This window comes from Lissotriton vulgaris, chromosome 4_1, assembly GCF_964263255.1.
Source record: "Lissotriton vulgaris chromosome 4_1, aLisVul1.2, whole genome shotgun sequence".
In the NCBI taxonomy this organism is placed as follows: Eukaryota; Metazoa; Chordata; class Amphibia; order Caudata; family Salamandridae; genus Lissotriton; species Lissotriton vulgaris.
Window position 1 is genome coordinate 1,702,731,840 of NC_141691.1, and position 16,555 is coordinate 1,702,748,394.

Genomic DNA, 16,555 nt, shown 5'->3' on the forward strand with positions numbered 1-16,555 from the left:
ATGCTGGCTCCGCCCCCTGTGGTGTGTCTAATGACCCTAGCCTGCCTAGTGAATGGAATGGGAGGCTGAGGAAAACAAAGTACTCCAAAACCAGTAGCGACTGGATTTTCCCCCACCCTGCACCCTGAGACAAAGGATTTTAATATATAAAAAGGGGCTGTGTCCCCTTGCAAAATGTTCTCTTCCAGGATCCTATCTGAGGGGGGCTGCTGCTGCTGTTGGGCGCCAAGAGGACCGCCACTTGGAATGCCTCCCTGCCTGGAGGCCCAGTGAGCTGGCTCTGGGCCCAGCCTTGCGCCCCCCCCCCCAATCTTGCTGCAGTCCTAGGAGGACTTTTTCTGGACTTGTGTGCCTCCAAGCGCCTGGGAGCACATTACCTTTTCAATAGCGCTTTATTTTTCACCTCTAGCGCAGGGAGCGCTTTATTTGCTAAAAGCCGGTGCCCACCCGGCATTGCCCGTATTTGTTTATTTCACGGGAGCCCACCCCGTGTGGAAATCACCCCGCGGCCCGAGCTCTCCTCGGACACCGAGAAAGGACCGCCAGCGTCACAGCCAGGCCGCGCTGGGATTAGCACAGTCGGCCGAGCCTCCCGCCGCGTCATCGGAGAAGGACCCTCCCCGCTGGAGCCGCGCGGTGTCTCATGTAAGGGCCAGCAGCCTAGAGGAGAAGAGAGGAGGGGCGCGGGGCACAGTGCCGTGCATGCCCCCGCCGCAGCTCTGAGAAGGGCCTGCTGCCCCCGCCGTCACCGCCTCCAGAAGCAGGAGAAGCCGGTGAGTGACGGGGTGGGAGGGAGCACGCAGAGAGGCTCCCGGGCACCGCCATTATTCTCGAGTCCCCCGAGTGGGACTCGAGACGCAGGGGGCAGTCATTAGTCCAGAGGCCCACGGGGGCATTTGCAATTTAGAGCCGCAGAGGCTCCTCCTGGGCAGTGCTGATTTAGAGCCGCAAAGGCTTCCCAGGGGCCTTTGTAATTAGGAGGCCCGAGGCTCCCAGTGGCCATTATCTATTTCGAGTCTCCAGAAGAGGACTCCAACTTCAGGGACATATTTGTTATTGAGCATTGAGAGGCTCCTGGGCAGTTTTCCTCCACATAGAGCAGCCCCGGTTGACAGCGGGCCGCTCCATGAGTAATTGGGGCATTTCTCCAGAGCCTGAGAGGCTCCGACCTGGGGCATTGTCACTTGAGCCCCGAGGCTCCACCCAGGCGGCCCATTGGTTTGCGAGCCCAGAGAGGCTCGTGGGGGCATTGATTTGTTTTAGAGCCCAGAGAGGCTCAGGGGCATTCCATTTAGTTAGAGCCCAGCGAGGCTCCAAAGTGGACAGTCAGTTGACCAGAGCCTGCGAGGCTCCAACGTTGAACCCATCAGTGTCTCTACAGCTGTCAAGCACTTAGTGGGCAGCTGCTACGTTTAGGCCCCCCTGACTTTGGGACACAGGGCGTCCTAGCCCCAACAAGGCCAGTTGGCCTGGGTACAGTCACAGGTGGTGACTTATGTGAGTGCTGCGCAATTGTTCTTACACCTCCTGAATGTTTTTAGGCATCATGTGTTTTCCTTCCCTGCACCTCCGAATGTGTTGTGAGGCATCATGTGTAATGTGTTCTTGCCTATACCCCTAAATGTATGGTGATACTTAGGTGGTTGTTTTCTCCTAGTACAGGTGTTGCTAGCGAAGTCCTGGTTCCCTGCGTGACCTTTTCCTAAGGTGGTTAGGGTTGCGCAGATGGTACCTACCTGTTACCAGTGGTTACTGGTTGTGTGCTTTATGTTCTATTTTGTGCTACAGTGATTATTATTATATGTGCTATGTGCTAATTATTATTTCTACCAAGTACTAAGTCCGAAAGTTCATATTCCTGACAGTGGTCCATGTGGCCCTGTCTGGACATTCTGCCCGTGCCTGTTGGCACATTGTAAAGTGTGTGTTCTTATCTAATGTGTTTTGGTATAATACAAAGGCTATTTTTATATAAAACCTTGTGCGGAGTTTCCTTTGTGGTGGGCCTTGGGTGTTGTTGCTGGGTGCGCGCGCAAACAGTTAACCTACATAGCCTCCAAGTTTAGCCTTGCTGCTCGCGTCATTTTACCTAGAGGGTGAGCAGGGGTTATCTTGGCGTGTAACTCCCTTTTCCTGACTTTGAGTGGTGGACTCTGACTGACTTTGAGCTCTAAGCTGCTGTGACGCTCTCTTATTGTCTCCCGCTCTGCACCACCACTTTCTAGTGCTATCAGCCACTTTTGGATGAGGGTGCATGATCCAGGTAGGAGTTATGCAAGTAATTGAATCCCAGAATTACCAAGCATTGGCATAGCCAATAGGTCTCGCCTTTGGGTCCTTAGAAGTATTAAGTTATGCAGCACAATATCCTTGGTTCAACAACATCAACTGTTGCATGGCTAAACACTTGTAAGGTCCCAAAGGCGAGAACTATTGGCTATGCCAATGCTTGTTTGTTAAGTGGCCAATAATGACAGTCCAAAAATGTAAATTTCTTCCCTTTCCAGGGCCTAGTGAGGTCATCGCTATTGGGGCATAAGTATACTTTGTAGTGTCACGTACATTACGTAGTTCCTTGTTAACAGCTGGTGCAAAGGTGCGGCCATCCCAAAGGACATGCACATATAGATTCAGTAGTGAAGGGTGGAGGCAGAAGCAACGTTGCTCAAATCATCTCTATGTTTAAATAATGATAGTGATACTTTATTGCCTGATATCTTGCAGCCACAGATCCATCCCTACTCATTAAAGAGGCAGAATCGCAAAACTATAAGCCTATTTTTATGAACTGTCTTTTGGGAAGCCACGTGCCATTAGGATTTCCAGATTATACAGTTGTTTAATAAGTTGCTCTACTTCTTTTACACAGTTAGAACTCTCTGAAGACCTTCCTCATGAAGCAGCTGATGGCATGACACAGCCACTGTGCAAAGGAGTCCTGCCACCGTGTGCAAGCACCTCTACAATGTACAGATTCAGGCTGGACCAAGGGCATTGAACTCCCCAGTAATTGGCAGATACAAATATAAACTGGGTGGCTTCTCTCACAGAAGAGGAGCAGAAGAGACATGTTTGGCAAGTGCGAGGCAGATAGGGGTGGGGAACCTAACTGATGTCAGAAGTTAGTTTCTTGCACTCAAAGAAGATGCCCTCAAAGCAGTGGAGCCTAGACAAACCCAGAACGGTCTCTGTACTTACTGCCCCCCTTGGGAGAATTACCATGAAGAGGCCAGCACTACTACAGACAGGAAGGCACAAGGCCGATTCTGACCAATGCACTCCTCTGGCAGTAGGAGTTTGTAAAGGAAAGGGTGGGCATAACACTATAATAGCCACTAGGGGCCGATGGACATTCAAGGAGGAACATCAAAGTACAGAGTAAGAGAAAACAGAAAGATTGGTAAGAAAAACCGAAGCATCTGTCTCAACTTGGTGCCAAACACTCTTCAAACGTGGCGTCCGAAATTTGATTTGGAACAACTACATACAAGTGAGATCGAAGTCTGCAGCGGGCAGCACCAGATCATATACTAAGCAAAACAAGTGCGCGCATGCTTAAAGTAAATAAAAAAAAGTGAAAGCGTTTCACTTGCGAGCAGCGCCAGGAGCGATAATTGCTACCATATGGAGCCGCGTGCTCCCGCAAGTGAATCGCCACACGTGCACGAGTTGCCATTGAAGGCAATGGAACGCATGCACGTTTTGGCTGAAAAGCCGTAGCGATTGCGAAAGGTCTTTTTGCCTATGCAGCGCATGCGCGCTGCATAGGCGAGACCTAAAAATGGGTCATCCTATATGCAAACACTTCCCAAGAAACCCATTTTAAAGCTTACTATATATCTGGAAAATCCGGGAGAACTTGATCCTCAAATAACATCAGGGATAATTTGAAAATCACAACATGCTCTCTGGCCACCAGTAAGGTTTCAGATAGACAAGATGTGCCATGACCATAATGGCAACCAACAAATGACGACCTACCTTCCCTTTACCTTACAAAGGTCAGTAGACAGCAACACCACTCATTAAATGATCTTCAACAAACAAAGTACAAGCGGAACATATTGCTCAAGCACTTATAACTGTGGATGATGATCTCATGAATTGTGCTAGATTGCTAGGTTAGTAATCAGAAACCTAGTTCCCTAAAGGGCAACTAGGCAGTTTGTGTAATATGTATTGCCTGTTGTACCTGAAACCTTCACAAACCAAATACTGCAAGCTTACTCAAGACAAATCCCTACTTTCTACCTTTTTTGGCTTATAGTGGGTAATGGTCTGACAGGAAAGGCATACTCTCGAGGGGATGAATAGCACACAATAGAAAGTCCATTCTGTTGGTTACTTTGAAAAATTATCCTGACATTGATTTTTCTCTTAGGATCACCAGGTTAGCATAAATACAATAACCATGCAGTTATCATCATAAGCAAGAATGGTACTTTGAAGTCAGTGTGTTAGTGCACTCTGCCTCTAAACGTGTACCATGAAATTGGTTACCTACAGTTAACTTATCTAAGAGTCCAACATGGTCATGCTAAGGTGACGCAGGAAACACACCAGTGACAGGAAGCTAAATGTCATACATGGGCTGCAGTGTAAAATTGCTTCACCAACCTAAATGATTAAATGGTGTGATACCATTACATCCTGGCTAGACTGCAGTTGTAAACCATTGGAGTAGTACACGCCAAAGAAAGATCTTTTGCATGTAGAAACAAACTTTCACATTAGTAACTTTCCACCAAGTGTGCCATATACCAGTCCGAAGGGCTTGGTGCTTAGGGGTGTACAACAGCGTAACCTGCTACTCCCAAGTGTGCTCTATCAGTCCACAGGGCTTGGTGCTGAGAGGTTTATAAAAGCGTGGCATACTACATATTAAAGAAAAGTATTATCCCACAATGAAAAGTTACTCAAAGCTGTATAGTCCAAGTTACATTTTTACCTGAGCAGGCTTTATTATAGATAAATGAAAGCTTTGCATGGGGAAAATGGTACACCCTTTCTTAAACCAGTGTGTGCGCGTGACGGCCGGGAGCCGCCACGCGTCACGGTGGGCGTGTGCGGAGGACGGACCCCGGCTGTCCGAACCCCGCCCTCTCTCTATTTCCACAGCAGCCACGATCAAGGGGTAAAAGTCTGTTTTTACTTTTTCAGAAAATTTAAATTCAGTAGTAAAAGTAAATTCTAGATAAGTGTAACTGAAATTGAACTTTTAAAAAGTGTACTTTGTGTCACCCAGGAGCAAACTGGAATTAAAAACTATTTGTATGTCTGCCTTCACTCCAGGCCTCCAGTGATGAATGTTCCTCTCAATTAAAAATGACCTGCTATCCTCTTGGAGAACAATACAGCCACCTTTAAGTGCAGAAAGGCAGAGGTGGCTGTTCAGGTCTCACCTACAAAGTGCATGCGCTGTGCTGCAAGAAACATCGTTTACAATTTAGTGGGCTTACAGCCTTGCCACAGTATACCATTAGTTGTTTTCGTTTTCACTCTTATTTGCAATCTTTCGATTCCTTAGCTCCCACAGGCTTCTCTTAATTTCTTGTGTTAGTTCCTCCCTCAAGTATGGGCCAGGTACATGTGTTCTTCCTCATTTTGTTCTTTTTCATCTTTTTGAAAAGCACTTTTTAAAAATGTTATAAGCGTTTTAGTATTATTCCTAGACATACAATGTGCTTTCCTGCTTTTAACATATGCATATAGATTCTTATTTATGTTGCTTTCTCCCCATCTGTAGTCTCACTTGATGCTTTAGGTACTTACAACCACAACTACACTACTCTACTCCTCGACACTATGTCACTACACAATACGCCAGGCCACTCCTTTCCACCCAACTCCTTCCGATTGTACTCTACACCACTCAATACCACTCCATGCTACTCCACTTAATGCCACTCTACGCCACTATACACCACAAAACTACACACCACTCTGCTCCACTTCACCCCACTTTATTAAATGCCACTCCACTCCAAGGTACTCCACTCTACAACACTGCACTCTATGCCACTCCATGTGACCCGACTCTATGCCACCCCACACAATGAAAGCCCACATAAGGAAGGAGTTTATCTCTCTGCCTTCCCCGCAGTCACAATAGATTCACTATCAGTAATACTGGGCAAAGTCAAATCAGGTTCCCCTTTGGACCCAGCACCACCCAATATCCTGCAACAAGGAGCTTCTGAGATCCTTCCCACAATGCTTAACCTCCTCAATTTCTTGACACCGGAACAGTTCCCTAGGCTTTGAAACAAGCACTGGTCATGCCTCTGTTAAAAAAATCTAATCTTGACCCCCTTATGCCCCGGGAACTACAGATGCATCTCCTTGCTCCCAGTCATAGGGATGTTTCTGGAGAAACACATCAACCAAGCACTCTCTCTATATCTGGAGAACTCTTCTCAGTGCTACACAGACCGGTTTCTGTCCTCAATGCAGCAAGGAAACCACAATATTAGCAGTAATGGAAGAGTTGAAATCTCTTGCTGACACTCTGGATGTGCTGCCGCCGTACGTTCGCATTCCTTTCATTTTGCTCCCAGACCCCACCAAGAACGCCATCTATGCTGAGTTTTAAGGTTGTCGCTATCTAATGAGGGTGAAATATGCTGGCAGTCTGAAATCCCTATTACAACATATGAGCGGTTACATATTGTTTCCCTTTTGAGAAAGTCAAAGACGTAGTTGCTCAAGATTGCCGCTTTTTTATGATTGCTGTACATGCCGCCAGTCCGAAATTGTAATCTGAATATATGGGCAGTCTCAAATCTTTCCTCTTTGTGTTTTTCATCACCCATCGTTCTTCCTCCTTAATTGGGAAGCAACCGACATAAGAACATCCATTGGCATATTTCAAAATGACATCTTCACGTTTTGAGTAGATTGTCTGGAACCTCCGGTACTCCAATTACTTGTTTGAATTCCATTGATAAGAAAACTTCAAATCTTACAAAGGTTTCTTTTGGAAACTTTAATCATGGCTTCCTGATGAAGGCTGTAAGTCGAAACGCGCGTAGGGTCGACTAAACCCTTTAGCCATGACATTGTTGAATATTGTATTTATTGTGGAACTGTGTACTCTGATTATATGAACTTTTTATAAGTGAATGCTTGAATATGAATACCAAGTAAAACTTTAAACCAGTAACTAAAAAATAACAAAACTAATATAAACCAAAAAACGTTTTTGTATTATGTTTACTGCTAAATAATATTGTCTGGCATTATTATTCATTGCCACTGTGCCGATTGCATAGGTCCGTAATGATATTCTCTCTCCTAAATGTATTTCTTCACACATGATTTAACTACCCCGGTTTAGGAATTTAGTTGGTAATACCTCCTCTTTTTCACAAACCCTTTCTCCCCATCTGTAGTCTCACTTGATGCTTTAGGTACTTACAACCACAACTATACTACTCTACTCCTCGACACTATGTCACTACACAATACGCCACACCACTACTGTCCACATCACTCCTTTCCACAAAACTCCTTCCGATTGTACTCTACACCACTCAATGCCACTCCATGCTACTCCACTTAATGCCACTCTACGCCACTATACACCACAAAACTACACACCACTCTGCTCCGCTCCACTCCACCCCACTTTATTAAACACCACTCCACTCTATGGTACTCCACTCTACACCACTGCACTCTATGGTACTCCACTCTACACCACTGCACTCTATGCCGCTCCATGTGACCAGACTATGCCACCCAACACAATGAAAGCCCACACAAAGAAGGAGTTTATCTCTCTGCCTTCCCCGCAGTCACAATGGAATCACTATCAGTAATACTAGGCAAAGTCAAATCAGGTTCCCCTTTGGACCCAGCACCACCCAATATCCTGCAACAAGGAGCTTCCGAGATCCTTCCCTCAGTGCTTAACCTCCTCAATCTCTTGACACCGGTATAGTTCTCTGGGCTTTGAAACAAGCAGTGGTCATGCCTTTGTTAAAAAAATCTAATCTTGACCCCCTTATGCCCCGGGAACTACAGATGCATCTCCTTGCTCCCAGTCATAGGGATGTTTCTGGAGAAACACATCAACCAAGCACTCTCTCTATGTCTGGAAAACTCTTCTCAGTCCTACGCAGACCGGTTTCTGTCATCAATGCAGAAAGGAAACCACAATATTAGCAGTAATGGAAGAGTTGAAATCTCTCCTAAACAAAGGAGGTGCTGTTGCTATCATTCTCTTCGACCTGAGTGCAGCATTTGATACAGTTGATTTATGAAACACTGATGCTCAGGATGTGTTACGTTAGAATAAAGGATGGTGCACTGAACTGGCTATCCTCATTTTTGACAGAAAGGTCCTTTCAAATGTGGGATCCACCATGCTATTCTGATGTCCTCACTCTAAACTGTGGGGCTCTGCGGGGCTTAGTACTGCGCCCCACACTTTTTAATATCTATCTGCATCGGCAGACATAGTGAGGGAATTTGGAGTGTCAGTTCCTATGCAGATGACACCCGATTGTTATTCTCCCTGGCTCCAGAAGCAGTTACACAACAACTACTAACCCAATGCTTGAAAGAAGTGGCAAGCTGGATGGCAAACTGCTCACTCAAGTTAAGCAGACAAAACAGAGTTGATGCTGCTAGGAAACAAACCTGCCCTTCCCTGCCTAAGGAGATTAGGCATGAGGTTAGATAGTTTGCCATCTATGGAGGCCCATGTTAAAAAAAGTACAACAACCTGTTTTGGCTTGATCAGAATTTTGAGGGAAATCTTAGACCAGCTGCCCACTACAAACCAGGAGATCAGTGGTCCAAACGTTGATTCTTTCCCGTCTGGACTACTGGAACTCTTTGTAACTAGGCTCACCTAAACATATTATCAAGAGACTCCAGGTGGCCCAGAACATGGCTGCACGGATAATTTTCAGACTTCCCAAATAAGATTGGTAAAACATGCACTGGCCTCCCTGCAATGGTTACCAGTGTCAGAGGGGATAACATTTAAGGCACTCTATTTGGCATACAGGGTAATCAATCTCAAAAGGCCTCCTTTGATCAGCAATCTCCTTGTCTCTTACACCCCTGGCCTAACCTTAAGTTCCTCCAAAGCACAGGGTCTAAAATTGCCGCAAATACGAAGGGGCAGATGGGGAAGCAGATCCTTCTCGTACTTGATACCAAAGCTGGGGAACTCAATGCCCCAGGAGCAGAGAATGGAAATGAATGAGCTAACGTTCTGAAAAATGTTAAAAACCTGGTTATACCCTCATTAATCTAACCTTCTGTCCCTGCAGTTGCAGGCTAGCTGGTTCTCACTAAGCACTGGGAAGCCTTCAAGTCGCTATGTGCTACATAAATTAGCACAGCATAGCACATAATGCCTCTCTAATCTATGACACTTCACTCAGCTCCTTGCCACTCTACTCTACACCCCTTCAAACAATGCCACTTTACGCCACTTCCCTCTATCCCACTCTCCTGTACGCCACTCTCCTGTACGCCACTCTCCTGTACGCCACTCTCCTCCACGCCACTCTCCTCCACGCCACTCTCCTCCACGCCACTCTCCTCCACGCCACTCTCCTCCACGCCACTCTCCTCCACGCCACTCTCCTCCACGCCACTCTCCTCCACGCCACTCTCCTCCACGCCACTCTCCTCCACGCCACTCTCCTCCACGCCACTCTCCTCCACGCCACTCTCCTCCACGCCACTCTCCTCCACGCCACTCTCCTCCACGCCACTCTCCTCCACGCTACTCTCCTCCACGCTACTCTCCTCCACGCCACTCTCCCCCACGCCACTCTCCCCCACGCCACTCTCCCCCACGCCACTCTCCTCCACGCCACTCTCCTCCACGCCACTCTCCTCCACGCCACTCTCCTCCACGCCACTCTCCTCCACGCCACTCTCCTCCACGCCACTCTCCTCCACGCCACTCTCCTCCACGCCACTCTCCTCCACGCCACTCTCCTCCACGCCACTCTCCTCCACGCCACTCTCCTCCATGCCACTCTCCTCCATGCCACTCTCCTCCATGCCACTCTCCTCCATGCCACTCTCCTCTAGCCATGCTGAACAGGAGCCACGCTGCTGGACAACAAGGCTAAAAGACACTGTTGAAGCCAATAGCTCTCACATGGGCAAGCCCTACTGGCAAAGTCAATGGTTGTTTTCTCTCAGGGCCTGGAATGAGCATACTAATTAGGTGTGAGCTATTGGCAGCCTAGAGAGAAATCAATCACAAAATGTCCAGTTCACAGTGGTCTAATTGAATTCTTCACAGCAGGTTACAGAGTTCTCCACGATGAGTACCCTACTGCAAACGGAGGGATGTTCTATAATGGCAAGCAGGAGAAATGCCCTGCCGTAAATGGTCCACTGAACTATTTCAAGGCAAATACCTGTTTTCTGTACCTCAGGGCCTTCTGCATACGCCAGCCAAAGGATGAAGACCAATTAGGGCAAGTGGGCATCGCTAGCATGACAAGGTAGTACCAGCCCTGAAGAGAAAACAGCATCTGAAGTTCAAAAACACATCTGGAAACTTTTCTATACACATAATGCAGCCAGGACGTCTTCAGTGCAGCAGCAGGCACAGAAGACTGCTCTCCTTTTAGGCAGATTTCCACAATGGAGTGGATCAGGTAAGTTATTTTAATAGGTAAACCAACCAGCTATTAGTTATGAGGTCTAGCCAATCCTAATCACATTCCTGATTGCCCACTGTCCGTTTTTGAGCAGTGTGATCCATTTTCAGATGACATGCCTTGTGGCAACATAACTATCCAGATTCTAAGAACTCAAATGCTAGGATAGTAGACCTCTGGCTCAGCAGCGTGGAGAACCTCTTTTCTTTGTAACTCCAATCCGCTAAACTTCAACAGATATCCCCTCCTTTGTTAAAGGTCTTCTTTTGGGCTCTACGTGGACGTGGCTTGGATGTTTCCTCTTATAAATAGGAAAGCCACTAAAAAAGATATTAGGAAACCCAGATTTCGCACTTGGCAGTTTTTTTTTAGTTCTTCTGCTCTGCATTGAATAATCAGTCTTTTGAAGGACTAGACGGCAGACGGCCACTGAGCTCACAACCTCTATAGACAAAAATAAAATTTGAGTTCATGATCATTGTTTTAATACCACTTTACCTATATCCAGTGATATCAGCTTTGACGCTTATTGACTAAATATTAGAAATTAAATGTTACTGACCATTTACAAAGTAGGCTTCTGCAACGAGGCTACTGGGAAACATACAGTTCTGGAACTACTTGTTCTGGTTAAGTGGTGAAACTATTTCTTTCGTCCTGCACCATTTCTTTATATTCTGTGTAATTACATAACGCCCTAGGCAACGCATATTACCATATCAAATTCATTAATAAAGTGATTGATATGGGAACATAGAAAACAGCAGATAGAGCACACATAGCAGGGGTCTTTTTTTTTTGGGGGGGGGGGGCAGATTTTATATAGTGCGACTCGACTCGAAGGTAATGGAACGCGTTTCATGAGCACCAATTACGTTACACAAGGGCACGTTACATTTTTGGGTAGGCACAGGGATATTAAGTGGTTTACCCAGAATCACAGGATGTGGAGTCGAACCGGAGGCTGGAACCTGGCTTTCCCAGCTCCAAAGTCGGCAGTCTAGCCGTGAGACCACATCCTCTCCCCAACACATCCACATCCTCATCCTTTACAGAGCTACAGCCACCTGGCAGGTCAAAGTACCAGTAACAGGAAATCATGACAAAAATATCAGTTCTTTATACCAACTATAGCATAAGTAAACACCAATGAAGCAGACGAGATTACAGGCGCTCTTTCCGAAACAAGGATGTTCTCACCGTTAGGCCAATGCCAATGAAGATGCAGATCATCCCAATTGTAATGTAGGCACAACAGCGTCTGCGAGGAAGAGCACTGCCAACAGAGGACCTGCAAAGGGAAGATACAATTAAAACATGATAAAATATACAAACAAATTCAGAAGTTTAATGTAATTAGACTTCCATTATGTTTTTTTCTAGAGGTAAAGCAGGATGTTAAAAACATCTCTATTTCTACATATCACCACCATGTTAGGAGCCTGCAATGCACCAAATGTAATGCCAACCATCTTGCTAATATGAACAGGAAAAATGGAGGGCAAGAGTATGTTACTCTGGGAAAAAGTTATGCAAAGCACGTCTTTGGTAACCTCTAAGAATTCAAAGCCTATCTCTGATGCCAATTTTTGTTTTTTGATTAATATCTTCACTATAGCCCCAAGGGATCCCAATGTCAAGTTCTATCGTTTACCGGCAAGATCACGGTCAGGCCCTCACAATTCAAAATGCTATTTACATGTTTGCCCTGTACAGGCCCAAGAAGGCACGTGGGTCTGCACCAGCGGAAGGAGGATTAAACATCGTAAGAGTTACAGGTAGACAGAGTCTGTGGCTGTGGTTTACAACTTGCGAGCAAGCCCAAGATGATGCTCTAGGCTTGCAATTACACAATTAACATATTTTCATCACAAAAGCAACATTTAAAACAATCGGAAAGAAACATGCTATATATTCTGTTGTAAAAAAACTATTGAATACCTCTGCTTGACCATTAATTGTACATCCACATATACAGGGCATCGTTTATTTTTTATTTTATTTATTTATTTATTTATTTATTTTATATAGCGCAAACAAGATCCCGAAGGATATAAGAGCGCTTTGCAATATGATGGGAGCAAGAACATAAATGCAATATCAACATCCGGTAGAGAGAGAAAGAAAATGGACTGGAATGGTCGCAGAATGCGGGACAATTGCGCTCAGGAGGGGAATACAATAAGCAGATGTACATCAGCAACGTGTGGGGGTCGCAGTGTGCTCTCTACACACACCTCTCCTCTCTCTACACACACACACTCCTCTCGCTCTTCACACACACACACACACACCTCTCGCTCTTCACACACACCTCTCGCTCTTCACACACACACACACACACACACCTCTCGCTCTTCACACACATCTCTCTCTACACCGCTCTACACACCTCGCGCTCTCTCTACACACCTCTCGCTCTCTCTACACACCTCTCGCTCTCTCTACACACCTCTCTCTCTCTACACACCTCTCTCTACACACCTCTCTCTCTACACACCTCTCTCTCTACACACCTCTCTCTCTACACACCTCTCTCTCTACACACCTCTCTCTCTCTACACACCTCTCTCTCTACACACCTCTCTCTCTCTACACACCTCTCTCTCTACACACCTCTCTCTCTACACACCTCTCTCTCTCTACACACCTCTCTCTCTCTCTACACACCTCTCTCTCTCTCTCTACACACCTCTCTCTCTCTCTCTCTCTCTCTCTCTCTCTCTCTCTACCGCTAAGTGGCAGCCTGATAGCACTTCTTGTCCTTTAAAAAAAAAAGCGAATAGGTCTCGTCTTTGGGGCCTTATGGTGTTTAACCATGCAACAGTTATTGTTTTTGCACCAAGGATATTGTGCTGCATAAATAAATTCGTATAAGGTCCCAAAAACGAGACCTCTTTGCTCTGAGCTTTGGAAACCGGATTGTCGTGTTCTATCTAGGACCCCGATCAATATTGTGACCTTATGCCCCTATACGGCTATAATCAATCCATACCCCTATAATGGCATACATGATCAGAGCCATATTTCAGAAACTCGTCTCTGCAGCTCATTACAGTATATGACACAGCAGAAGCCACTATCTTAGATTCCTAGATTACACACCGAGTTCTTTCAACAGATAAAATCCCCAGCAACCTGGGACAAGCCCCACTTGCTTTGTTTTTATTAGTAATAGAACTCTAATGAGCACTGTAAGAACGACCAGTTCTTAGTGACATCTTTATTGAAGTCTTATGTCCAAAAACTTGCGTCAAACTCGGCACCTTTCAGGTATAAATAATACCAACGTTGCCTTAAGGAAACACAGCGATGGCGGTGGTGAATACAGGAGCAGAACAGCTGTCCCTTGCAGAGCCCAGCAGATGCGATAAGCCCACGGACGCTGCCCCTCCTCCTCCTTGACGTGCTGAGAAAGACGCTGTCTTTTCTCCTGCCGAGAAAATCCAGCTCCGGCGTTTCCAGCCTACCCTTGAGGGTAACTGGGATATCGAGTCCTGAGAGGAGATACAAGACCTCCAACATTCTATTCCAGAGGTACAGTGTTGACTAAACCCTTAGAGAGAATTCTTGAAGCAAACCCTTGGCAAAACCAACTTAACTTAAAATTGCCACCCACCCACCCCCTCCCAAGTATCAGGCTTAGGTCAGGTACACTGGGGTAGGCGTAGTTAGAAGCACCAGTTGAGGACGTTAGCTAAATGTATATATGAATGTATATATTTTACTCATTTTAACTATCGTATGGCTAAGAAACCATATCAATGCATTTACAGTATTATTTCGCAATACTCCTTTTACTGTACGCACTTTTTATAATAACAAGTCTCGCAATTGCGGCAATTCATTTCTCTTGCATGAGAAGAAAGACTGTTCAATAAATAATACCTTTTATTGAAAATGCCCGTCTCTCTATTCTCTGCATACTGGTGAAAGTAATCTGCACAACTGACGGAGTGAAATAGCTGTCTATTGTTTCACACAACTCTAGAGATTGACTCTTATTCTAAGGAGCAAAGTTGTCATGTTTATGCGGTTGTTAGAAAACTGAATCCCTTCTTGTCTTAGCCAGGGAAGCTGATCACTTCCTATTCAGTCGAGAAAGTTTCCAGTGACCTCTGAGCTAGTTGGTACAAACCCAATTAAGTCTAACATAGTCAGTAGAGACCTGGAAGACCGCACTTCTACGTCTACACTGCTGTTTATGTTATTCCAATGCACAGGGCCTATAGGGAAAATAGGAACTACACTACATGGCGCCCAACGTTTGGTAAGGCGATAAAACTAACGCAAGACGTTAGAGTAACTCAGTCGTGCTTTTTCACACAGACCCTTTCTCCCGTAAATACTCCAATAGACGTCTGGAGTGGGTGAAAGGTTAAAATCCGCCCGAACTTAGTAGGAAGAGATTCCTATGTAAAGCTCTGGTTTATTCAACGTTGAAGGATACAGTGTTCCAAATATTGTGACCTAATCTTTGTCTCCTAGGAGACCTGCTCTGAAAAACTTTCATTTATACAATGTCAGTACTAGACAACGGGACCGCTGAAGTCGCAGTATATGCGAATCAACGGGAACGCCAGTGTTAATGAACCGAGTGCAATAATCATCCCGGTCAACATAAGAAAAACTATAACGTTAAAACTTATAGAAAATGGACTGACCACACAAGGTGGCACAGTCGTCTTTGCGATAGAGGCACACGAATATCGGCAGACGGCAGACAGAGGTATTCTATTCTATTCTTGGATAAAATGTCCAGCGGCAAACGCTGCAACACATGAATTCCACTATTACAAAATAGAGGAACCTCCGGAAGAGTACGCTCCTTTCGAGGAGATTGAAATCCCATTAAAATACCAAGAGCACCTGCTCTGGTTTAAAGGCGCCCTAAAACATAATGATCATATTACCAGGCTCGGTCCACTAGGTAGACCAGGAGCAACCTGGCCGGTTCTAGCCAGCTACACACCACATCCAGACACTGAAAAAATGCCAAAAGAAGAGCTGTTAGGACAGCTAAAAACATTAATTAAAATACATAGACAATTAGTCCAATATGTAATGCGGACTGCAACAGTCCAAACATCTGTTAATGTTCCACAGCTGACCCCTCATCAGGGGAACACAAATAAAATTACACCACAGAACATACAAACATGTCTTGGTAAAACACCCATAAAACGGGAACAAATTTATTTCTGGTTAGTGCAGAAAATTACTCAAATAGAGGCAGTATTTCCAAATACTACCCCAATTGAGAAACACAGAATTCTGACCATCTGCCTTCCAATGGGGGTCCCACCACACGTGGAGGACTGTGACACTTGGGGTACAGTCTTTGCTTCCATTTACACGAAAACACATGGTGTTCCGTCCATGGCGGTAATACCAGATGTGCTAAAACAGATTCAGAATGAATACGGTCCAGAACCTGCTTTAACTCTTGGTATGAAATTACTGAAAGACTTCAAGCAGGTCTCGGCTATATTACTAGCCAATATAAAAGGAGAAGCAGCATCTGTGGCGATCCGCCAGAAATTGAAGGAAACAGATATAACAGATCAACAAATTGAGCTTGCCAGAATTATAGAAAAATGTTATGAAGAATTAGGTAGAGACAGCTTGGGTGGGAAACCAGTAAAACACCAACTACTCGAAAATCCTGAAAAATTATTTATTAAAAATAATTTAAACACTCCTAAGAAGAACTGGGATGGAAATAAACAATCCACTCTCAAGGAAAAAGTTTTCCAGTCCAGAGGAAGGTCTTCTCGATGGAGGGAAAGAACTCCGACTCGAGAACACCAGTCTCCCCAGAGGGAGCCCTCTGAGAAAAGATATAACCTTAGAAATAGGGATAACTTGAAGACGCCTGATAGATATCAAAGTATTGATACACGTCCCTCTCGATC

General features: G+C 45.4%; 1 protein-coding gene across 1 annotated transcript in view; it reads right to left on the bottom strand.

Annotated features, from left to right (window-relative positions):
- PIP4P2 (phosphatidylinositol-4,5-bisphosphate 4-phosphatase 2) overlaps nt 1-16,555 on the bottom strand; it is a 347,658-nt gene that overhangs the window by 85,126 nt on the left and 245,977 nt on the right. The window contains exon 6 of the mRNA XM_086965980.1: nt 11,841-11,931. Within this exon, the coding sequence (XP_086822106.1) occupies nt 11,841-11,931 (91 nt within the window). The remainder of the gene's footprint in view (nt 1-11,840; nt 11,932-16,555) is intronic.